Below are 25518 nucleotides of genomic sequence, written 5' to 3'. Positions count from 1 at the left end.
GTAGATGATGCCTAAAGGAGTTTAAATAATGTTTACACATTAGTGAGACATTGCCCTCAGGAGCCTTTAACAAGATGGTTTCTTTAGAGGAGCTTTCAGTCTACTTCCTACTGATCCCTGCCCTAACGTCTACCTGTCAGTGGCTGAACTATGGTAATACTGGAGGTAGGAAAGGGGAACAGTTAGATTTCCAAGTGCATGTTTTCCAAATGTCATAGCAGCCCACCGGTCTTCGCTCCTATTGCTAACTTAGCCTGAAATACGAGGTATCTTGTTGTTCTGCTGTTGTTCTTTCGCCTGTGTTTTTTTATTTTATCTTATTTTTGCAAGTTTGGACCCAGAGTCTTAGCCAGGATATTAATAACAATCAGACTTCTAAGTGTAAAGGATTAAAGGCTGATCTACCAAGTTAGAAATGTTTTTTGATTTATCCAAAATAATTGCATTCTTTCTCGCAAATTATTTTTTCTTTCCTATCTAAACTTACAATTGTAATTGTGAAGAGAAACAGGAGATAAAACAGTAGGTGTGTTCTAGGGTTGTGTATTACTGTACTGGTTATCCCAAATTCTCATTTCATTTCCCTGAAAGTCTCTACTGCTCTGTGTTGAGATTGGGAGGGTTAAAAAAAATTTAGGGAGGGGACACTCCCACCTGATAAATTCCTGTGTATCCTTAATTTCTAAATTAATAGGAACAACAGAAACAACAAAAGTCTACCCAGGAACTTTATTCATGCTAATTTTTTCTTAAGAAAGAAATTTGGTTCTTAATTGTTAATTAGGAAAAGTGGATATTGGAAAAAGTTCAAAATAATAAGATTCATGTAATAGTGTTGAGTAGGTAGGGCAGAGTAGTGCATTTATTTACCATGTAGGTTATCACATATGTTGGTTCTTTACCCTGTTCTATACTGTTGCTTTTTGGGGGGAACCAGTCCTGGACCCAGATAATTGCAGTGTTATTAATTTAGAAAGAGGCTTTCAAATGGAGATAAGGGGTGGGAAAAGAATATTTTCTTGCATGGTAAGCTATTTAGGATAGGGGCTTTCTTTTGCATCACACAAGGAAATGATGTTCTGTTTCTTGTGGAGTTGCTTGACCATTGTTTCAATGCAAAGCAGTAATGGGAATGTTAAGCATAATCTGTTTTATCTATGCCTCTGAGTCTGAAGTCATCCTGTGCCACTAGAAGGGAATATAAAAGCTCCGCTGTGTATAACTTTAGCATAGTTTGCCAGAATGACCGCAGTATTGTGTTTATACTGTGCAGATTTTCATGCAGATACATTCTTGGCTGATAGCTGAGTTGCTGGCCTGGAGAAACAGTTGACAGCTTTTCATCCTTAACCCCAGTCTTTGATTTGCCTAGTTTTGCTAGTCCTTCTAGATCAGTTTTCATTTCCAGGAAAAGTAAAAAAAAAAAAAAAACCAAAACAAAAAACACACAAAAAAACCAACCAAACAAAAAAAACCCAAACCAATTCTTCTTTCCCTATTTGATGTGTTTGGCAAATACTTCTTGCACAGGCCTATTTATTCTAAAACTGTAGTACATGTGCTTCCCAATATGGTATTGTTGAAATGCAGCAACTGTGACACTGATCACAAGGGTATTTTAACCTAAAGGACCTGGGCACTGCTCTTGAGAACAGGGCCAGGAACTACTTGTGACACAGAGATAGAGACTTAGGGACTTCTTATCCTCAGGTCTCAAGTACAGTAAAATGTATTCTGTATAATCTTTGCATACATTTCTCTTGCATTATTTCTTCTGGAAAAGTACTTTGTCTCTCCAACTTTCATGGAACCACTAGGCCTTTCTTCTGGCTGAGTGGTCAAATAACCAGATCACCAGAAGACACCTGTGTTCAGTTTTCTGTGCTTGCACTGGAAGCTACTGGAGAGCAATGCCTCATACCATGTTTATACTGTGGCTATCACGGCAGATTCAGTTGCCTAACATTAGTGCTCATAAGCAGGTTAACATAACTTTGCAAAGAGCTCAAGTAACCCCTAATGAAGCTTTCTCTCTTTCCCTTTGCAGGTGGTTAGTCGAGTGGCAGCTCAGCAAGGATTTGACTTGGATCTTGGATACAGGCTACTGGCAGTATGTGCAGCCAACAGGGACAAGTTCACTCCAAAATCAGCTGGTAGGAAAAGGCTTTTTTTGGTGTATTACTGATTCTTGGATGGTCATATTCTGAATATATGCTATCTGCAACTGTCTTGCATTCTTCAAAAACCAAAACCGAACATGTATTTGGTGGTAACAGTGCTGCTGCTTTTAGCATTTCAATGGCGTGCTGTTCTGAGGATACATGACTTTGAAAATTTGTTTTTTCCCCAACTACCGCTGTTCATTGCCCTGTTTGATCTTATAGATGAAATGTTACTTCCAGAAGCACTGATATTCAGTAATTTCATGGTGGGAATGAACACACTCAGGCCCCTCCATCTTGATAAACCATTGATTTTCTGTCATGTGTCAACCTCTAAATCTTTCACATTCATTCTGCACTCCCAGATATATCTATTGCCAAACTTTTATTCTTTGACTGCGTATGTCTGTACAAAGTAGTACCATGGTTTCTCGTACATCTAGTCATTAGCTTTAGAATTTTGAGTAGGGGGCAATGCTATTGGTATAGTATTAAGTAGCCATTTTTTCCAGTATTATATGGCGATAATCTTATAGGGCTCTGATCAAGTAGCAATATTTGATCAAGATGTATTGCCATTGCTTCTCTGTATAGTAAAAGCATAAAATGGACTTTAGGGTCTTTCTGTTTCTCACAAGTTTGATTTAACTGGAGCATTTAATTCTGATTCTCCTTTTCTTAGCTGATGAATGTCAACATAATGTGCACTGGCTTGGAAAACAGGCAGATAACTGTTCCATTCCAGACTGAGCATGGATAACTTAGCTGCTTAGTACTAAACTGTTATGCAGTCCCCATTTTAGAACATCAGAAAAGGTTACCTTCTTCCAAAAACAGTAATTGGTAGTCAGCTGATTGGATGTTAACATTTCTTTTCATGTTCCTTTTCAGTTTTTATCAGCCCCAAACTTCTTTACTCATGGCTACCTTCTGTCCTAAGTGCTCTAAGCAGTTCCTCGTGCAAAAGTGGCTTTCATATCAAGGCGTATTCACTGGCCTTACTGATTTATCTTTTGTATGGGAAGGGATCATTAATTTTACTAAATGTCGAATAAACTGTCAGATTTTTCATCTGGGAAAACTGTGTGGAAGATAAAATATTCAGTTGACCAGGCACTATCTCGTTTTTTTTTTTTTTTTTTTTTCTGAATTTCTAGTAAGTTTCTCCAATAGTTAGCTATCACATCTCTTCTTCTTGATTTTTTTTTTTTTTTTAAAGCTTGTCAAATGAGGGTTTCCAGCTATGAGTGCATTAAGTGAGATATTAAAACTTTATTTCCTTTGAAAATATACCTATTAAAAGTAGTCGTACGCCCTCTCTTGCCAATTCTTCCTGAGGTGTGTGTGTCTCAGTGTGTTAGTGAAGGTGAGGTTGCGAGTCTGGATCTTTTCATGTTGTAGTCTTTTTCCTTTAGGGCTTGGATAACGGGATAGTCTTGACAACTGCTGGTCAGTCATCACATCCTAGAAAAGCCCAGTGTCAGTGTTTGATTTCTACCAGTAATTGCTTTTTGGGAATATGTGCTTTTTTTCCAACTCATTACCCTAGCAATCTGTACAGCTTTCAGTCTTTCCATTGTTAATTGATACAATACTTGGAAAGCTGGTAATGAAATCATGTGCTCTTCTCTCAGTGTATTCTAAAAACCTTCTCAGTTCCTTGCTTTGCTTCCTATTTCCGAGTTGCGTACACAACTAATTTATTTCCAATGATCTTAAATATTTGGTTTCACAGCTGCTTTAGTTTTACCATGTATACAGTTGTTTCACCAGTTATTCCAGGGATTTCATCATGCCCATCCACACTGGGTTTTTTAGTGCTCTTATTGTCTGTATTAAATACACATATTTTGGGGCATACCATAACATATTTTGTGAAATGTCACATATAGCCCCTAAGGATGTCCCATTCACATACAGTCTGCGAGAGGTATGGCATTGAATGGGCAACTTGAAAGACTGACAGGCTGGGATGACGAATGTGAGGTCATTTCAGACCATCCTGACTTTTTTGAAAGGGTTAATTTCCACATCTGAGTGCATTAACATTTCCTGATTTCTAAAGCAACAGTGGCTCTGCCCCCTCATTCAGTTTTTGTAAAAATGTTGAAATTGTCCTTTCCTTTTTTGTAAACAGTGTGCATTGTTGAAAGCTGCCTTTCATGATTTGCTTAAGTTGTTGCCAAGGATGTTTTTGTTGTTTTGTTTTTTATTTCGTGTTGTTTTGAGTAACTCACTCTTTCTTCTGTTGCATCTATTGAAAGACACCTTCAGTACTTCTTCCAGTCACTTTCCTACAGAAGGCCCCTGATGTAGATATCAAATGGCATAATTTTTAATGAATAAGCATTTGTTTTTCCCTTCCTCCAGGCTCAAGGGGAATTTACAATGGTTTGAATTCATTCCTCCAAGTATGAATCTAATGCTGCCAAAGGGATTGCTCTGGAAGCGTTTTAATCCATATTGTTTGTGTCTGACATCCTGAAACGTAAGGAGGAAAAAAACCTTTTCTAATTAAAACACATTGGAGTAGATGAACACTGGGGAAAATACTTGCACCAAATCCTTTCAAGGGCTATCCACTATTAGTACCTCTTTACAGCTTAGGACAAGGCATGTTGACTGATGTCCTGCGGGCTGGGACGTCTGGAGTGGCCTGGCAGTGGTGGCTGGCAGGCTTTGCAGCTCAGCTGTGTGGAGCAGGTGGGCCACTCCAGCCTGAAGTCCCTCAGGTCTGCCAGTTTGCAGAGGCAGCTGAACCAATGCAATTGGTAGTCCTGCTCCTGTTCTCCAGCAATTCCCAGCCTGAGGTTTCTCAGGGACCTGTACTGGCAGAAGAGCTTTTGCTGGTACGGCTTGTTTTCTGTTTGACTGGCTCCCTGAGCTGGCTCTCTGCAGGACCCCAGGAGAGCAAGGGTCCCCCGTGGCAGTGCCCAAGGGTCTCGGTTATCCTTGATGGAAGAGGCTGGAGCCTGAGGCTAGAGAGCAGAGCAGCCAGTAGCCAAACTGGCTCAACTCTGTGGGAAACCCACACCCCTGGCTCATGCAATTGCGCCCACGCTGTTTAATCCCAGTTGGTTTAAACTGCTTTGGCGATAGCTCCCTGCTAAGCTGAAGAGGTTGAGGAGTGATTACAGGAGCTGCAGATGGCAGATCAGAGTCCAGGCAAGCATGGGGGGGGGGGAAGCAGGGAGAGATGAGAGGTTGGAGCCAGGTGGGACAGCAACCTTGTCGGGTGGCACAGCCTCAGCCCCGGGGAGAGGCAGGGGAACAGAGCAAGAGCTGTCAGCTCCTGAGCGTTTCCTATCCAGGACCGTTTGGTAATGCCGAGACAGTGTTTGATGTCCTGCTTGTTTGTCTTGTTTTACTTGGCCATTGAGATAGTTAACAATTAGCTAATACAAATTGTTTTGGAGAATGCCTTGAGGGAAGACCCGTGTGGCCTGAAAAGTATCAAAAAGTTGTCATGTGTGCTTTTAAATAGTAATGATGATTTAATGACTGTGCCTTTTGTCTCTGCTTTCTGATGTTTGTACCTGAAATAATAGCTGTGCCTCCTTTTATTCTTCTAGCCCATGCTGCTGCATTTGGGCTGCTGCCTCAGCAGGAGGTGAAGTACAGTGTTTCCCACCCTGAAGACAAATCCTTTAAAAATATGTCTCTCTTTTGGTGACAGCTGCTCCCCAAACCTTCCACGGCAAATTCCTTTGCCTTGTTGTGACACCTATAGGGAATGGCCCAGCAGGTTAGCTGCCTGCTCATTTGCTTTCAAACCGCAGCAACCTTAGTCACTCTTAGTATGTGAGTGCGTGGGTGTTTGCATATTCCGGTTTTTCTTTCTTAAGCTTGAGGAAGACCTTCTTTCTGAATAGTGCTTGCTTGGACCTTTTCTGAGCATGATTTCTGCTGCTTTTGTCCTTCCTATAGAAGATTGTAAGTGATTTGGTAGCTGTATTTTAAGGTCTGCTATTCAAGTAAAACAGAGTTCACCCATCAGAGTCTTTATTTAAAAAAAAAAAAAAAAAGAGAGAGAGAGGGAATAATTTTCTGTTCTGAAATATTTTTAAAAAAAAATACTTTATCGAGCTACTGAACTTCATTGCTCTTGTAGCTACTTTTTGCTTTTGTCAGGAGGCCAAGCTGAGGCCAGGATGAGATCATACAGGGAGCTTTGTCAGAAAAGGACAGTGTTCAGTAGCTCTATAAAGAGAGAGAGAGATGGAGGAAGGAGCCTGAGGGCAGAACTGTGCAGAAAAGGTACTTTAGCAATCACTGAGAAGCTACAGCAAACAAATGCGGTGATAGCTTGGATGGGCAGCTAAGTGTTAGATTTTGATAGCAGAGATAGCAACCCCTTTTTGATATTGCTTTGTTTTCAGTCCCTAAGGCTCTGCCTGGTGTGCTTTTGGTTTTACTTTTCAAGAGCAGTTTTACTTAATAATCTTAATTTTATATGACGAATAAACTAAAACTTTATGGTATTTGAGGATTTTACATTATGTTTTGTTTACTTCTTTAGCTTTAATTATTGTAATATAACTGTAAAATAATAGGGCTGTTCTTAGTGGATCTGATACCAAAGCTGTGAATACATTGGACCCTGGGTTAACAAAGGTATTTGCAGTGAGAGTACTGGCAAATGGTAGTGTTAAACCATCACTGGACAAGATACTGAGACCTAAGATATGTCCTGATTAGGGTATATCATCTAACATGTTTTACTGCTTTATTTCAAAACAATAGTATAGATTGGGCAAAGTGTATTTTGGCATATTATCAAATCAAACGTACAGAAATGAGAGAAAAGGACAGAAGAAATGAGGCTGCAATATGAATGAGGAAAAGCTAGAAAGTAAGGATAACCTCTAGGTTATGGGGGACCGTAAGGCTAGATGAACACTTTGCCTAAGTTTCCAATAATAATGCTCACATTATCTGTGGCGGCAAGGCAAAGCAGCTAAAAGGATTACAAGTATAGAATGGAAATTACTACAGCCAAGGCTGATGGCATCCCTCCAGCTTGAAGGGACTGAATGATCAACATGCCTGCATTTTTGGAAAGAAATAGCATATGAATTGTCAGTCTCATACCTCACACCAAAGATTTTCAGCAAATCAGTCAGGTCAAAACGGTCTCATATGACTGGAGAAGAAATACAATTGCTGTACCTGTACTTAGGAAAGTGGCTGATAAGAAAAATGAGTAGGCAGGTTTATAAGAGCAGAGTAGAAGAGCTTGGCTTGGGTTGTTCATGAAATGAAAGCTGAGCAGAGTTATGAAATGTATGTAAATACTAACAAACAACTTAGAACAAGAAGAGCTGTGAAGGACAGTATTGGCCCAAAAACATATAGGTGTAAGTTGAATAAATTATTAAAATAAGGGGGAAATTCTGAACTATTAGAGCAGTTGCATTTGGAATAGGTTTTCAGTTAGAATGACAGCAGAGGGAAGGAAAATGGGAAATCAAACTGCCTTTTTAAAGATAAAACTCAATAAACCTATGAAACTGACTGTATAATGTGGTTCTTGATGTAGTTGGAAGCTGGTTAAGAACCTTTTATCTGTGTATTCCTGAATTCTTGCTACATTTCCATGAAGCTGTCTGATCCAGTGGTACTTAGAGGTGGTGTCCTGAAACTGTCCACTTGACGCTCTTCATTAAAATAAAGGCATCATTTTCTTTTAGCTGTTACCTTCTGAAACAGCTTTTGATGTAGAAGACTGGCTACATTTCAGGTGATCTCTAGGTTCCCTTCCCAGCTCTTAGCACAGATTCTCACTGTGTGCCCTTGGCTGCTTTGCTCTCTGTTTTGTAGTTTTATATCTTTGAAGCAAGGATAATAATGCGCCTTCCATCTCACTTTTATTTGTCTGGTTTAATTAAATTCAATATTATGCAGGACAGAAACTACCTCTTTCCCTGTAGGTATGTATCCAGTGCAGTGGAGCTGTGGTTTCAGCTGGGACACTTATGCTTGTTATCATACAGATAAAATAATTCTGTTCTGGAACATATATCAGCAAGATATACCTTTGTTGCAACTATGGCTCTCTTTCCTAGAGATTTATAGTATAGATACTGCAAATAAATGAGTAATTCTTAATTCAGATTATGGGGTTAGTTTCATGAGTTTCTACTAATGAAGTCAGCACCTCCCCTTGACCAAAGGGAAGCACAGTCAGTACTGTTGCTTAGTGGCAAGCAGCATTCATTTATGTCTGTAGTCTGTGACAGCCACACTTGCATTGCCTGCAGAAAAGGGGATCACAAGGAAGGCAGAGTGGACTTTGCCCATTTGTCTTGCCCATGAGTTTACTGAGAACAAAACTCTAAAAGACCTGCAGTTTGGAAAATTATATCTTGTATCTTGAGCCTCTGTCATGTTGGCTTGGCATGTGGCAGACTTGTCAGGAGTCAGCTCTCAAACATCGTGAGGTGGAGCACCTGAAGAGCCTGCCGAATGAGAGATGCTCTTGCCCACTGGGCCTTACTTGTTCGAGCTGTTCCTGTTCCTTTCCGCTGAGATGTCTGCTGCTGATGCATTTGGTCTGCCTTCTGCTCTTAGAAGAAACACGATCATACTTGTGTCAGACTTTCATTATCCTTGGGTTGGCAATTTCTCTTTGTCTTTAATGTGAGCCTTAGGGCCTCGTGACGTACCTATGTAGATAGGTATTATTTTTCTGGAATGGAAATTTACTTCCTTTTTGGCATTCACTGCTCTGCTGTGCACTTGAATGCCTATGTTTATAAAGGAGGTTGCATGGCCAAGCTACTGTGTCTTTATTCTGTCTAGCCAAAATATCAGGTGGTTTATCTGACCTGTACTTTTTGACATTTGACAGGTCCGTGTTACCATGGTACCAATTCTGACTTACGAGAGATGTAGCAGTAAGACTCTGTTGCGAGGTTGGAACATTTTTGCACTAATGCCTTTACTGTAGCACTTAGGAAAATTGCAGAGACTCAACTATAGCAACAAGCTAGCTCTGCTGTTTTCTTAGTCTGTGCCTTGGATTTTCATGAGGCTGGTACTTACCTGAATGCTCACTTTGCTGTGGATTTGAAGCGTATAGTGAATTTAGCTCATTGTGCGATTCCTGGGCAGTATCTTTTCCTAGTGTGTGCAACACGCTTTCACTTGGACTGGAACTGGAATTCTCCAGAGAAGATTTCTGTTGATTTCTATCACTGGTTTCTATCTTCTGCTTCAGGGACCCCATATGTGCTGAGAGCAACTGAAAATTTGGTGATAGAGGCAGACTAGAGCTTTGTATCAGTGTGAGTTTTGATGTTTTATTTTCTGTTGTTCTGTTGAGTAACATATCTGTCCCTCCAAACATGAGGTAAGTCACAAACGGAAAGTAAGAAGGGAGGCAGCTGTGAAAACATGCATATATTCATGGGAGAGAAGAAAGCAAACTCTTCAGAATGGCATTTGCCCTTTACAAGTTACCTTTTCTCAGCTTACAGCATGCAGTCCTGAACGTGTTCCCTTTTGAGCTGCAGTGCATCCAAATGTACCTCACTGCCAGTGCTCTTTTATCAGCCTGTGTTTCTTGGAGGCAAAGCAGCTCATGAGGAGTCCAGCTATGAGAACAGTAACATAGCAACTTCCGTGGGGATCGGTAGCTTCTTTGCTGCCGGAGGGCTGAACGGCCGAAACCATGAACCATGCGAACAGATCAGATCATCAAGCTCCAGGACAGCAAGTTCACAGTTGAGATTCCACTGGTCAAAATTTCAGATCCGTTCCTAATTCCTGCAGGTTGGTCTGCAGCATGTGGTCAGCCTGTTAAGAAAAGTTCTTGTTCTGAATACTCTAGAGACGATACTCTGTGAAACACAGTGCTTAGTAGACAAGACGTTATATTTAGTATTTCTCTGTAAAAAGAGAGATTTCCATAGTAAGAAGTCTTACTGAATAAGTGTTTTACTGTTTCATCTTTTTTAATGTTCGTGTTTAAGTACACCTGTTAAAGTGTGCTGATAGCAAGGTATTTACATAAGTGCTATGTGATAAAATACATTCATTTAAATATCAGTTAAAGAATAATCAAAGAATCATAAGGCTTCATCATTGTAGATTCTTCTAATTTGTATTAGTCTTTGTTGCTCTTCGTGAGAGGGTATTCAAGGAGAAAGACCACAAAATAACAGAAAATGGATTCGAAAAGAGATATTAAATAATATATTCCCAAAACAAATGCAGTATTGTTCCTTATAATGTGTTCTGTTTTTCTGAGAAGTTCAGTAGAGGTTAGTACATTCATGTTTGATAAGGCTTCTGGACTGTTTCCATTTTATAGATTCTTTTTGTCTCAACTTACTTCAGTTTCAATAACGCATGTAAAGAAAACCATCAAATTGGCTTTCCTCTGCAGGTTTTCTGGATGCTGAGGTAAATACTCCCTTTTTATTTTTTGATAGTCTGATTAAAACTGCAAGGATATTTGTGTCTTGTCGTGGACTTTTGTTAATAGCCTAATAAATCCACACTTTCCTTATTTATTCCTGACACATCTGTAGATGCTAAATCATGCTTTGTAGCAGTTATCAATAACACCTGACTTGAAGAAGAAATAAGATTTCACTCAAAAAAAGAAAAATTGTGAAGTTTAGTAGCTTAACAATAATAATACCCCAAAGGTATGGATCTGAAACTAGAAACTTAAGTTTTTTTGAATTTTGTTTCTGTGACTTAAACCAGGCTTTTATGAAAGTCTGGATGTGAAGTCCAAGAAATGAGTCTGTGATGGTGAATGTGTCTCTGCTCCTGTAAGATGTCCCCATAGCCGACGTTGTTGTTGGGGCTGGGGCTCATAGATGAGATTTCCTAATTTGCTGGAAGGAAAAAATTATCAAACGTTAAGATGTCTGGGTGTTGTGCAGTCCTAAGCAAATCTCTTTGACTCTTCTATTTGTCTGTATGGTAGGTATCTCTGTTGTACCTACGCTTTCTTTGTTGTTGTGAATATGTATTTCTTCCATGCACTGTTACAAAGAACCAGTGTTTCTTTGTGTTTTGTATGAACTGAGTATCTGCTCGACCTCAGAGGGTCACTCGTAGAAAAACTTAAAGTAGTAGCATTTCATACAAAAACTTAGCTTCTATGAAATATGTGATCAAACTAATGGTTAAATGCAACCTCCTTCAACATATTCCTTACTTCTTTGAGAAATGCCTGCATTTAAAGTGTGCTGGGGTTAGTAATTTTAGTGGATGGAACAAGTTACGGATTTTTAAATCCTGCCTGCCTGTGGTGTTGTTCGCAAAGCCCCGTTTAGGGCTCTGTAGATTCAAACCTGCAGCCGCAGACACCAATCCTTAGTTTCAGGTTCACAGACTGGTTTAAAATGTGCATCTTCTAAAGCAAGCTCTCACAGGAAACATAAATTTAAACATTTCTAAAGGCAAATATTACTGACTTGGCTTTGAACTCAATAATAGAAGGCAGAACAGGGGCTGCTCCTGAGGAGATAAATTGAAGACTGAGCATCTGCGTACAAAGCAGGTTATTTGTTTCTTGTGTGATAGTCTCCCCTATGATTGTCTGGTCAGACCCAAATGACATTAATCTTGCTCACTCTGGAAGATATTGTCTTTCCATCATAGAAAAAGCAAATGAAATTATTTAGTGTATTTACTACAGAAGCAATTTCAATTAAGGCAAAGAACCAGAGAGACCTCTAGGTTCTCAGTGTGAAAAATGACTCACTGTTGGTCTAAAATGAGATTGGGAGATGTAAATTGTTGGAAATTTGTAACAGTTGCTGCCTCCCACTGGGAATGTTGGAGTGGTCCTTAAAAAGCCAGATACCGTTGCAAGCAGTAAGAGGGTTTTGCTTTAGCGGTCTTCTAGTATTACAGCCAATGTGTTTGTTTCAAATAAATAGCAGTAACTACAGTAACTGTGAATTGACCAAAGGAAAAACAACAAAGTATTGGAGTTGTGTCACTGTTGTGCTGTCTTGAGAGCAAAAGCAAAGACTTCAGGTAAATTTTTGTTAGAACCAAAATTGTGTAAACCTCCTTTGTCTGTTCTGTTACAACATCTAGCATGCTTTACAGGACAGTGAATTGTTTTTAAATTGTGATGTAAAATTTAACTCAATTTAGCTAAATATACATCCGATACCTAGGATCAGCATCATTGTGAGCTGGAGAAGGGCTAGATTGGCATTGTGGTCTAGCAACTGTCAGAATGGAAGAAAGAAAAAATGTTCTTTCAAAAGAAAGAGATTCTTTTTACTTCTTCCAGTGTGTGGAAAAATTCATGGGTAAAGATACGGTCTTTGGTTGGAGCAAATTCTGTGTTCATTTGATTCTTTGCAGCCAAATATTGCTCCCAACTTGCAGTGATAGAGATGGAAAGCAGAAGCTCCTCAGCCAAGGCAGTGGCAGTACAGTATGATGGCTGCCACTCAAGGAATTCCTGCATCTGTGCTGCTCTCAGTTATATCAAAACAATTGTGTGAAGCTGTGTGCTTGGCATGGGATCTGGGGACTAATCCACCCTTTAGAGTCTTGATAGAGGGGTGGAAAGAAGTGATGTGTTGCCTGTTTGTTTTGTGTAAGCGGGATCAGCCCCCACACAGAATCATTCAGTCCCTCTACAGGGACAGAAAACTGGTGAGAAACAAGAATAACATTTGAGAGTGAAGTCCTTAAGCCTGTGACACAAAGCTTGTGGATCACCACACCACTGCTGGAGGCTCAAAGGGATCCTTTGGTTATTGATTATAAGATAACTATGACATACACCAAAATTCAAACTTAGTTCAAACTGAGTGAATTTATTGCTAATACGAGAAGCCAAACCATGTGCCAGGGCAAAGAAGACGGCTGAGCACAGTTCAGCAGGCAGTCTTCCTGTAGAGTCCTTGCTAGGAGCTAGGCTTCAAGCAGACCTCAGTCCTTATGAAGGACAGCAGAGTGGTTTTCAGCATCCCTTTAGAACAGCTACGTGTGCAGAGGCAGTTCAGCATTTTTCTTTTTTCTTGCACTGTAATGTGTGGAGTAGCAAACATTGAAGGTGATGTTAGAAAAACAGAGGGGGAAATCCTGACTGCCATGTCTGACTTGGCACAGTCCCCTTTGGTTCAGTCAGCACTACAGACTGCCAGGCTTCCGCAGTTGAAAGTATGTTCCGTGTTCCTCATATTTTCTTGATCTGGTAGAATTCACATCTTCGTGCATCGGTGACAAATGTATGCTTTCACTCAGAGAGAGTGGAAAAGCCAGAGTCTCCAGCTCTGGGGAGGGTTATGTTTTCCAATTGAGGGAGGATGGGAAATATATTGGCCCCACATTTAATTAAATCTTAAACTTGTCAATCACGTAGTCTTAAACTCTATAGAAGGATGATGATGACCTCTAAGGATAGTCTTCAAAAAGCTGACACTGATACACGGCTGACAGTCTCTGCGTGATACAAATCATGCTGGAGGGGAATTTTGTAGAGAAGAAAATAAAAGTAAACTGAGGATCTGGAAGGAATGTGAACATATATGCACATCTATTGTGAAGTAAATATATTTGGACTGTGGTTTGAAAACATACTGGAAACTTGGAATAGTCAGATATTAATTATATAGGTTGCCTCATGAAAGGAAAACGTTTTAGGTGCCATTTAGTCTACAACGGTGAAAAAAAAAATCTGCAAAGGATCGTTGTTCTATTGTTGTATTTATTTGCATAGGTGATGCTTTTATCTGCCTTCCATCTCTCTGTCCAAAACTCTCTACTTATCATGAGGTCGATAAAGCTATAAAGGTTGCAGAGAGATTGAAAATATAAAACGATGCTTGAGAAGGCTCATGTATGCAGAAGTAGCTCTCTTCTATAGCAAGGTTGGAATTACTTTTTAAGGTTCCATCTCTAGAAGCATTATTTGTTAGTGATGCCTTTTCTGAACTCTGTCTCCCCTTCTCTGGAGAGAAAGCCTTGATTGCTGGCTGCACAGGAGGGTGAGAAATTGTAGATTCGGTGTTTTCAGTGTGCCAGACCAAACAGCATCTGTCCTGCACATTAAGCAGTGTCCGTTCTTCTGGCAGCTGTTAGTAAGCTTTTAAAGCAGTAGAAGAGTAGAGATGACAGAGTTGAAATAGGTCTATTCCTTTTACTGATGCAGCAAAAAGATACAGAGCAAAGAAGGGAGAGGTCACAATATGGGAGCAGAGGGAAAGGACAGCGTATGCCTGCTCTGCCTGCAAAGCTGGCAAATTCTAGACAAATGAGTTAGTGTGGGAGAGCCTCAATTTTAGGCTAAAAATAGAAATTTTAGGATGAAAAACCTAGATGTGTCCAGGAAAACCCAATCATATGGTAATGCAAAATCCAAAGGAATGGGATAATGAAGTTTTATGAGACCTGCAGGTAATAATGTTGTTCTCATTATGGCATGCACAAGTTAATAAGCAAATAATACCCCCATAACTAAAATTACTAGCTAAATGGATTTTCCCTACATCTTCTTCAACCCCAATATGTCAACCTATCTTAACAAACTGAATGGCTTTAAAAGAATTGTATTAGTTCTGTCACTTAAAGCATATTGCTTTAATAATCCAACTGGTATGTTCTTCTGTTCTTGTGTCTCCAGGTGCGCTCATGAAGTAGGTGGGTAGTTGATTTCTTTATATCAGCAGCTTTCTCTTTAGTGTAATTTGAGGCTGCACCTTTTTAAACTTTTTTCCAATGTTCTTTTGAAAGCAGAACGTTAGGTGTGTGCCAACAGTTTTTGGGTAAATGAAGGACTAGCCATCTTGCTACACGCACACGGTTGTAAGTGGCATTTCTGAAAAGTCATGAAATCCATGGGATTTCTGCTGAATATTTTTCAAAGACCTGTTGGTATTTTAGCTGTGTATTTACCAGTACAATTAATGCAAACTGCATAACAAATCCTTTGCTGTTCCAGTAGCTCGGCGCAGCTCAGGCACCTGACGGTCGCTCCGTTATCAGTGCACCCGGGTGCAGCGCAGTCATCCCACCATGCGTTGCAGCACCTTGGTATGGAGGATCAGGGAACCCTGCGGTGAGCTTTGTAGATGAGGACTGTGATAGACGGCAGAGGGTCTTCAGAAGTACTCTTTGGGGTTCCTTGTTTATTTTGAGTAACTTTTTCTGTAGTGTTTTCCATAATGAACTCACTTCTTGGTTTTCTTCCTGTTTTCCTCCTCCCCCTCCACTGCTGTATCCTTCCAAATCCACCTGTAATTGTAATGTGCCTGCAGTTAATAATGGCTGTCATGTATTCCAGGTTTTAAAAGGCCATAAACACAGAAGAATGGGCTGAAGTATCTGAGTTAAAAGGCTTGTCCAAGATGCTATCTGTGTGCTGAATACAATTGCATGAGCATGTTAAAAGACATCTGATTTTCCTGTAGAGGTGTTTAGCAGAGCGTCCTGGCAGGAGTTGGGGCTTTGATCTTGCTGCTTTGCTCTGGTGTGTGTGCTATGGAGGCACCTAGCTGTCTTTTGACCTCTGGGGACTTGAACTGTTATTTCTGTTGTCTGAATGAGTGGTGTTCATGTGCTCGGCATTCTTTGTGTAGTTGTTTTTGTGTTTTGGTTTGTTTGGTTTTGTTGGGTTTTTTGTTTGTTTGTTTTTTGGTTTGGTTTTTTTTTTTTTTTAATGTAATGCTTTCTTATTTTGTGTTTATTTTTACGTGGTTTTAAAATATCCTGGATATTGGGATGTAAAAGCCATCGTTCAAGTGAACAAACAAGACATTTACAGCAGGCTCTTCCACACTGCAGGAACTAACAACAGTGAAAAAGGATTCCTATATAAAATTAATTTCTCTATGACGTAGCTGCTTACTCATGAATTTTCATTTATAGTGTGTGAAGCACAACTTTTTGCACTTTATTTACATAAATGGAAAAGGATTTTCTATCTTTTTAAAAAAAAATCTGACTTACAAAAAGAAAGACTGGACCACCCAATTTATGGTATGAGTGGAATAACTCTCTTCTCTCATCGTTCTTCAATCATGAAATTGTCATTATTCATGAAAGCACTTAGGTCTATGCTTGTTTTTTGAGACACGCTTAGCCTCTTTTTGCATGTTGTGAGTGAAGATGAGTTGTTTAAGTGCATTCCTGAATCAGAACCTTAGCGCTAATCCTTCAGTCACTGCAAAGAATAAATGAGGGGCAAAGACAAAGGGCCAAATTAAAATCAACGAGATTCTATTCAGATGGGCTCTGCTTCAGCAAGCACATATCTAATTATAAGCACACAAGTAGGCTCACTGACGTCAAAGTTAATTAAACTGCTTAAATTTAGGCACATGCTTAAATTCTTTGCTGAATCAGTATTTTTGAGCCAATGAATAATAGGACAGCATTGCTGGTCCAAAGCATGATTTTGTGGATGGGAAGGAGTTTAAACTCCCCCTTTCCTCCATCAGTTCCTCTGAGGTCTGTCTGCTGGCATTTTATTTGGTGAAGGCACGTGTCAATACGTTCAAGTTCCTTAGAGCGTTTGCTAACAACACCTCAAACATGACAGTTGGATCTCGGTATTTTTAAGGCACCTTTCCTCCACGCAGTATGCTATGCAGCATGGCAGGACTGTGCCCAACACAGTAATCTTTTCAGCTTTGTTTTTCCTGATGCCACCCTTACGAAATGAATCCCTTTGTCCAGTGTCTGAAAGCCAAATTACTCATTTTCATAACAAAATTAGAAATGAAGAAAGCATGTAGACAGAAGTATTACATGAAGAATGTGTGTCACATAGAAGAAGCTTTGATTCCTTTGGTTACATGTGTTATTTTAAATTATGATGTTATAAATAAATAACCCGTTATTTGTTGGCCTTGAATCATTAAGGGCCTAATAAGAATTTCCCCTGTAGGAATACAAAGGACAACACGATAGCTCTTTCACAGAAACACACATATGGGGATTTCAGCCACGTTTTGTAAATGAGCTGGGGCTGGTTGTGAGCTTTTTTAACTGTGCTCCCTGCCTAAATAACACAGTAATGTTGCCCTGATGTACTAGCAAGGGATTAATCAGGGAGGTGCACTGCAAAAGATCAGATTTCTTCCACTTGGTAAAACTCACGCCATGGGGACGTAGGGGCTGCAAAGGAAGCAGTAAGTTCAAAAAAGAAAAGCAGGGAAGAGAGCTAAATAAATCTAGACTTGTGTTTGAAAAGGTACTCAACATTTTGTTCATGTGTACGTTATCTTCTAATCACTATTTCCTGGTGATTGCCTGAGTCTAAAGCTTAAATTTAATCATCTTCCTTTAGAAGCCAGAAAATGACATGTATTCATATCTTTGTGGTTTAAAAAAAAAAAAAAAAAAAAAATTGCCTTTCTTCCTGATGACTTCTGCATCAGTTTCACCAGTAGTGACTGAAAGCTGTTGCTTTTGGAAAAGTGCTCTGTTACCTGTGTAGGCTGCCTTGATGGAGAATGTGTAACCTTGTAGTCAGTATTTGTCTGTATCATGTAATTTATTTCATGCCAGTCAGCAGCTGTATTCACAGTCTAGAGTAGCACGGTCTAACAGGTGGCTTGTAAGTCAAGTCGGAGCTTCAGTTTGACTTGGTTCCCTTTGCTAGGTAAGGTAAAGTAAAGAGAGAGGGAGCAGCTGTTTGAACAGTGAGTGAGACACTGTTCTCTGTAGAGAGAGCTGGGCTACTGCCAGTGACAACGCATCAGCTTTGCTCTGTTGGGTATCTCCCACATTATCCCCCTCTCTCCCATAGCAGCTCATCATCCTGCCTCAGGTCAAGAGTATAACCTGTAGAGAGTCAGAGCAGCTACTGCAACTGCTGAAGTTGTGTGCATGGAGTTAGAAGGAGGAAGCAGCCCATCATGCAAGCAGCTTTCTCATGAATATACTACAAATTGTCTTTTTTGCTGGACATCATCTCAGCCAGCAAAACAGAAGAAAAAGGCCTGAATGATGGATTTTTTTGACCATCTTTTTCGTGTAGTATTCCTTGACTGCATCCCATGTGTCTCCCTGAGATGATGATTTAATTAATTTAAATGAAGATATTCCTTTACCAGTTTTCTTTTTGAGATTTTTTTTTTCAGTCATATCTCCATATTTTGCATACTAAACAGGATTAAGTGTCAAACTCTATCCAAAACACTCATTGTGATAACAGAAGGATCGAAGTGAGGGCACAGTCACTTTATACATAGAAGTTATCTAAATGGATAACAGGTTACAGTAGAACCTGCAATAGAATCACCTAAGTGGGCAGGTTTAGTTATGATTACAGCATGCTACCGGAGGTCTGGGGTTACAACTGGGGCTTCACTAAAGACTTGTCTCTCTTTTCTTCACAGCCAGCTGTCTGGATTTCCATTCTCAGTTACCATTCAAAGGGATAGCGGGTGGCTGTTAGAGCCATCATGCAATCTCTTGTTTGCATGAGGACTTTGAAATCTTTGTTTGGAAGCGCCTCAAATATAAATATTTGAGATTGTTTTTATACAATCAGTTGAAGAGAGAAAACAGTCATTTGCTGACCACTAGAGAGAATTCTTTTGAGGAGAAAATCCATTTCCCACTCTTCATTCTTTTCCTTTTATCGTCTTTCTTTCTTGGGGTTGCTGTTAAGGGACAGTTAAGAACAAGTGGTACGATCCATCTGTCTCACATTGCAGAGAGCAAGAGCATGAGGCATCCCGTGGACTCTAAGAAACAATGCAAATCTCTTGTCTGAAGTGCTTGTGGCAAACAACCATCCGAAGTGTACGTATATGCAGGGTCTGTGCAGTTTGAAGTACTGCCGCTATGGGTAAATAACTTTCTCATTCAAAAGGCTAATCACACATTCTTATTAGAGAAGCTGAAGTGGAGTATCTCCAGAAAGCATTGCTTTCTGACCTTTAAAGCTGTTACCTCCAGGGCAGAGTGAAGCAGGATATTTGCCTCACTATTGACTGTGACATTTCTGTCCTAAAAATAGATCACTACAATCCCTTTCTGGTTCAGACCAGCACCCTCTATGGGTATATAATATTCACTCAGGTCCTGATTTTCAGAGGTTTTGAGTAACTGGATATCCCAGATGGAATGCTAAAGCCCCCAGATTGGGCCAATAAGGTGAAAAAAGAGGAAGGAAAGTGCTTCACTATGTTTTCATTTGCTGTAGTACAGAAAATGTTTCCTGTGGAAATCTTTAGCTTAATCTGAGTGTGCTGAGATCAGAGATGATTAATCCACTTAGTGGATCCTTCAGCAATGGAAAGTGGCTGCACAAATCTATGTAAACCAAGGGATCTTTTCTATCTCCTCGATTTACATAGTTCAAGAGTTGCTATGTTCTTAGCTATAAGCATATGGGTTTATTCTGCACCATAACAAATGTTGTAGCTTAATAGCACTTACTATCAGTATTTTAATCATATAAAATAGGTATTTAGTCATACTTCTTATGTTCTTTGCATGTCTTTTATACTCTAGATGAACTACTTATTATATTTAGGTTTTTAGTTTTGTGCATGCTTTGTCTATATGCAAAAATAAAGCATTTTTATGAATACATTCTATTTCCTGCTAGTTTTGATGACTGTAAAAGGCACTAAATGTGAATTTACACTGGACTGGTTGAAAAATGTTAACGAAAATGAAAAATTTCATAATGTATTTTATTTATTTATTTTCCATCCAAAGCTGTTAGAGTCGCCCAAGGTCACGCAGACAGACGTACTGATCCTGTTTAGCCAAATCCATGCTGACCTTCAAGTAGTTGAGTTGCTCCTTTGGTATCGGTATTAAATGATAACACATGTGAGTTATTGATCATGGGAATACCAAGAATTAATCTTTACAGCAGAAAAAACTCTTTTTCAATGGGACATTCAGCTTGGGCAAGCTGACATGGTTAGATAGAGATCAAGTTCCCTCTCACTAAATCTGCTTGCCTGCCTGCATTTTAGACCACAGGCTAAATCATTTGAGGTGTCCTGATAAGTCTTTTAGTGTTTTCAAGAAGACTTCATCGGCTTTTGAAGTTGGGGAAGACATATTTCCCTTCAGTGCCCTGGGAAAGAACTGGCACGCCATTTCAGCTTAGAGCAGCACAAAGAGCTGTGTCGGATCCCCTTAGAAGACACGGTGGGAAGCAGAAATGGTAGCAGTACAGTTCCTTCGGGAAGATGAATGGTATAGGGGAACAGTCACTCGTATAGCTCCGGCAGGTAAACACAAGCATTTGTATTGATCCGCCAGTTACCTGCACGGAGAACACTTCTAGTTGAAGATGTATTCGAATTAGCTGTGGGACTAACCTTTTCTGTTTGCTTGTCATCTCAGAGAACTGTTTGCTCTTCTTTTGGGGATGGAGAGAAAGGAGGAGAAATCACTGTGTAACAGAGAAGATATGCTCATCTCTTCAAACCTACCTACTGCTTCTGCCCTGCTGATCTGTTAGTACTACAAGAAAGTTATGGGAAGCCTGCAACTTTTGAGCTGAGGAAACACATTCTTGACACTAATAAGCAATTTCCCACAACAAATAGCAATGGGAACTTTTGGGTTCTTCCATTGGAAAGAATGATACTAATTGTTTTGCCACAATACAGTGGCTAATGGGAGCTCCTTCCCCACATCCCCCTTTTTTCAGGTCGGTGTGGCACATTCCAATTTGTGTTTGCTTCAAGGCATAGGAGGAATCCCTCATGGAGGGGGAGGGTTGTTTTATCATGCTCCAGCGGGCAAGCAGTAAGACTTTTGCTTTCTTCAAATACCCCAGTTACAGAGTAGTTGGGAGGGTTCTGGATTTCCCCCATGTGCTCCAAAAATGCAGCATTCTTTGTTTTTCCACCACAAATGAACTGAAACCCATAATCTCTGCACTGAGCAGAAGTGTTTAAAATAGTATGGAACAGATGGTTTAAAAGCTGCCAAAGATTGAATCTTTTGCTATTTTGTTTCTTGAAACAACATTAGTTCCTGAGTCAGCTTTGAGTGGGCCATCATAACTCATCAGAGATAAGAGCGCATGCTTATTTCTCTGTCTTTGGCTGCTCATTAATAGCAATTAATTCGTTTAAGTTTTGGGGGGGGGGCGGTGTTTGGGTTTTTTTTTTTTTACTTTTTTAAAAGATCTGTATGTGCTACAGATTGAGGTAATGTATCATTTTTATGGAGAACAAAAATGGAAGTTTTCCACAGAGCTTTCAACAGTATTTTTTTCTTGGAAATTTTGCTACTTGTGTTTGGGTTTGTTCACTGTGGGGGAAGACCATGCTCCAGTTAGAATACCTAGAGAATAAAGATTCCGCAGTACTTTTAAATGGTATGTGTTTCTGATTCTCAGGATGTGCGAGTTTGGCAATCTATACACATTGATTTGTACAGAGAAGTTTCTAGACAGTCTCATGGTCCAGAGACCTCTCATAAAGCTGTCAGCATCAGGTGTGCCCTCCCTGCTGTTCCAGAGGAACAGGTGCCTTCCATAGAAGGCTTAAGACCAGGACACTTGCAAACAGTATGGAGTCTTATTCTCCCTAATGTATGTTGTGAAACAGCATCTTCCTCTTTCAAGCTACCTTTTTTTTTTTTTAAAAAAAAAAAACAAAACAACACTGTAGTCTGTAGTTTAGGTCAAAGGAAGATTTTTTACTATCGAGCCAAAGCATGTCAGCTATATAAGGGAATGTATGATGGCAGAACACACCATGCTGGCCTCTAGTCTTTCACTTCTGTCATGGAGCCACTCCAGTGGTTTGGTAGGTTGCAAATTCTGACAAGTTGTTTGGATATTCCTAAGTACAAATAGTTTATTAGTGCTACTTACAGTGTATTTTACATAGAGGTTCTCTGCTCTCAGGGAGTAGATCAAAAAGTTTGGCATCCCCTTGAGGGACATTTTTAGAGATGAATTTTGTGGACTTAAAAAAAAAAATCTATTAGTCACCTATCGTTTTTGTGAAACCTTGTGATTTTCTCCTTGTTGTACAAACCTTGCATGAGCTGAGCCATTACCATTTTGTTGTCTTGACCCTAATTAAACTAAAAGTTTTCAAAAAGTAACTTCCTAGCAAAGTAACATTTATTTTTACATATTTGATAACACAAAAAGTCCCAACTTTCACATTCAAGTTGGGAAATAGAATGCTACCTGTGTATAGCGCACTAATAAATGACTTTTAAAAAGGAGGATAGCAAAACCAAGCTGCATTTGTATTTTTATTTAAACATGCTCTTAATTTTGTTAAGGTTTGCAGTTTTAAATTAGAATTGTAGAAATTTAGTAACTCTGATTTCTGTAGATGATGCTCTGTTTAAGCAAAGCAGTTTTGAAAAATGCAAGTCTCACTGAATGATCGCTAGAACTGAATCTCATGGCTATCTCCCCTCACGTTCATGGGAACTGATCTGTTTGGCCACCTCATTTTCTGTTTTCCTCTCCCACTGTAGCAGCTACCCAAGCAGACAAAGCTTAGCTGAACCATCTTTCTTATCTAGGCTCTTCTGTGAAGTGAAGAACCTGGCTTCTGAAAGATGTAACTAGAAATAAGGAGGCAGCCCTGTTGCTCAAGTCTGGGGAGCACCACCAGCAATGCTGTTGCAAGTTAAGAGACTTGGATACTGGAGAGACTGTCCCCTGGCTCTTGTTGGTGGAAGATTTTTGCTGTTGTATATGCTGCAGGTGTATTTGCTAAACCTGAGTTATTGCAATACACCTGAGACCCACTAGAACTAAGTAATGTTTCATCTTCTAAATATTTACTCTGTTTTGTTTTGTTTCCCTAAGGGATTAAAGGCTTGCTACTAAATTGGTTTTTATTCCCTGTTTTTTTCCTTCGGGGGATGCAGTGTCTCTTGTTGGTCAAACCTTGGTTACTCAGTTAATGAACTTTATATCTCCTAAAGTACCAATTTTTTTTCTAAGGCAGAAGAAGGCAAGTGAGGGGAGAGGAAGGATTTTGAAGGTTCTCTATTGAAACTTCTGGTTTTGTTTATTTTTTTAATTCTCCTAAATATGCAGTCTAGGAAGTGACATAATTGCATACACTTTTAATTTCCTCAGGGCTCTGTGTGGTCTTCATCCAGCTTCTCAGATGTTAGCTACAGATGTTTAAAATCGCTTCCTCCCAATTAAACATCTGCTCTGATGTGACAAAGTGTAAGACCACATATGTCTGAAAGGCCAAGGTATGCACAAACAGTTTTTGTTAGTAGATATAATGGAAACTTTTTCCCTTGCCTCGGCTTTTAATGCACAGACGGTGAGAAATTGCTCTGCTTATTGAACTCCATGGGGGAGACGGAGTGCTGGTTTTAAGTACGTGTTTAAAAATGTGCTGCTGCTTGTTGATCTTATGTGTAAATCTTTTGGATGTCTCTTATTCAAGGATGTCACTTGCTCTACTAAGGGTTATTTGATGTCCCACTTGGGATCTTTTTAGATCAAAAGTAGCAATGTGAGCTGATCTGGTGACTTTACCATTTAGTTATAGAATATGAAAAAAATAATTTTTTTAAAACTTGGTGCAGTATGGCTGTCATACCAAATGAGGATTCATGTAGCCAGTCTCACCCTTTGATCACTCAGTACCTAGTGGTCTTGCCTGGAGTGGCAGCAGAGTAGATGTACTCAAGAGGAAAACTGACTATGAATAAATGGTAATAATGGTACTATGTCTGAGAGAAGAATGGAGCAAATGGTAGTTCGGTGGTTTGGTTTTTTTTTTTGGTTGACAGAGGTAGAATACCGAATATTGATGACATTAGGTAGAGGTAACAAAAGATTACAAGAAATGAGTTTCTGAAGATGTCAGAGAAAAATCTTGGGTTTATTCCATGGGGGAGAAACCAACAGAAAGCAAACAGTGGCAAAGAAAAACCTTTGCTGATGGAAACTCAGCAATTTAAGTTAGAATTAAAATATATATGAGGAGAGTTTGTGTGTGTGTGTGTTGTTGACACCCTGTGGTGTTCAATAATAACATTCTGTAGTGTGTTATTTCTTTTGTTACATCTTAGTCTGCAGAAGTGCAAATGGGTTGTAAAAGCATGATGTGCTTTGCTGCATCAGTCCTGCTAAGTAACTATTTTAAGGATTTTTAGTGGGGGGAAAAAAACCACTAAATGAGAAACATTCCCGATTACAGGTAAGGGATAATGTTTCAGGGATGCAGCCTACTCATTAAGAGCTTATTAGGCATTAGATGGCAGATTTAAAATGAAATGTTTTCAAAAAATATAATGTTTCTCAAAGCAGAAGCCCTATGTATGAAATTCTCTTGAACTGTGGACAGTTGCAACATGAGCAAAAGATGAGCAAACTTTCAAAAGTAATTTAGGTCTGAAATTAACCAGGCAGTATCTGTTTTAAGTCCTTTACTTCTTGATCAAAATAGATTTCAGAAAGGCTGAATTCAAGATAACAAATGCGGTGGTGTAAGCATGTGAACTGAACTGTGACCAGTGTGCTCATTTTGTGTATGCTACTGATGGTAACAAGATAACCCAGGCCATATCACAACCCAACCATAGCAAAAGGCCATTCAACCAAGTTAACAAAATCTGGAACTCAGTTGTTACCGTCACATCCCTGACTATAATGATACGTCTTCTTAAAAAGAAAAAATATATCGCTCCTGGCCTTCTTAAATGTATAATGTTCCCTTTTTAAACAAGTTATTGAAAACCTTAGTTCTTGCCTTAATCTGTTCATTAGATAGCTAAATATTTGTTATACCAAGGACTGGCTGTAGTCAGTCCTCTCTGTCCTAAGAAGGTAACCTCATCTGCCTCAGTCACCAAAGAAAAAAGTGCAGAACTTTTCAAAGGGTCTAACGTATGTTTTTTCTGGTGCCCTGATGCAGTGTTGCTTGGTTGTGGTGTTGATGTTACTGGTGCTCTCAAAGATCCCATGTGAGATAAAGGCCAGTTGCACTGAGAAACTGCATGCAGTTTGAAGGTCGTCTTTGAAGAACTTGTAGCTGAGGTAGACAGGAAAGACAGAGGGTAAATGAAGGCAAAGGGCTGGGGAGGAAGAGGTGGGAATGGAGTTAACCCTGGCAGAGAACTGGGGACTGCTGTCTTGAGTCTCCTAACTGCCTTGAACACGCAGTTGTTTTTCTGCTACTGCCATTTTGGAGAGAGGGTAAAGATTTTACTGTAGTCGTGAGGCTTCCTCCTAGATTTGACATCATCTCAGAAGTGGTGAACCTCCTGTGGAAATTAATGGTATTAACTCAATTGCAAGAGCTTTTGGACTAATTGCAGTTTACCACTGTGAGTTCTTGTCTGAAAGCAGTCAGAAACCCGATTTAACCAAACATCTTAGTTTAAGGATTGTGTTTTTATGATCAGGTTATGGTTTATGGTTCAGGGCAATGCAGTCAGTGGC

At 39.6% G+C, this 25518-nt stretch overlaps 1 protein-coding gene across 8 annotated transcripts in view; it reads left to right on the top strand.

Moving 5' to 3' along the window:
• ZMIZ1 (zinc finger MIZ-type containing 1) overlaps positions 1-25518 on the top strand; it is a 364625-nt gene that overhangs the window by 230090 nt on the left and 109017 nt on the right. For all 8 annotated transcript variants that reach the window (XM_087765607.1, XM_087765617.1, XM_087765610.1 and 5 more), the window contains one exon: positions 2048-2153. In XM_087765607.1, the coding sequence (XP_087621733.1) occupies positions 2048-2153 (106 nt within the window). The remainder of the gene's footprint in view (positions 1-2047; positions 2154-25518) is intronic.

The sequence above is a fragment of the Nipponia nippon genome, unplaced genomic scaffold (assembly GCF_047370975.1).
Source record: "Nipponia nippon isolate SJK-2023a ecotype South Korea unplaced genomic scaffold, ASM4737097v1 scaffold_3, whole genome shotgun sequence".
Lineage (NCBI taxonomy): Eukaryota > Metazoa > Chordata > Aves > Pelecaniformes > Threskiornithidae > Nipponia > Nipponia nippon.
Note: the sequence above shows the minus strand (reverse complement) of the source record. Positions and strands in the feature narration are given on the sequence as shown.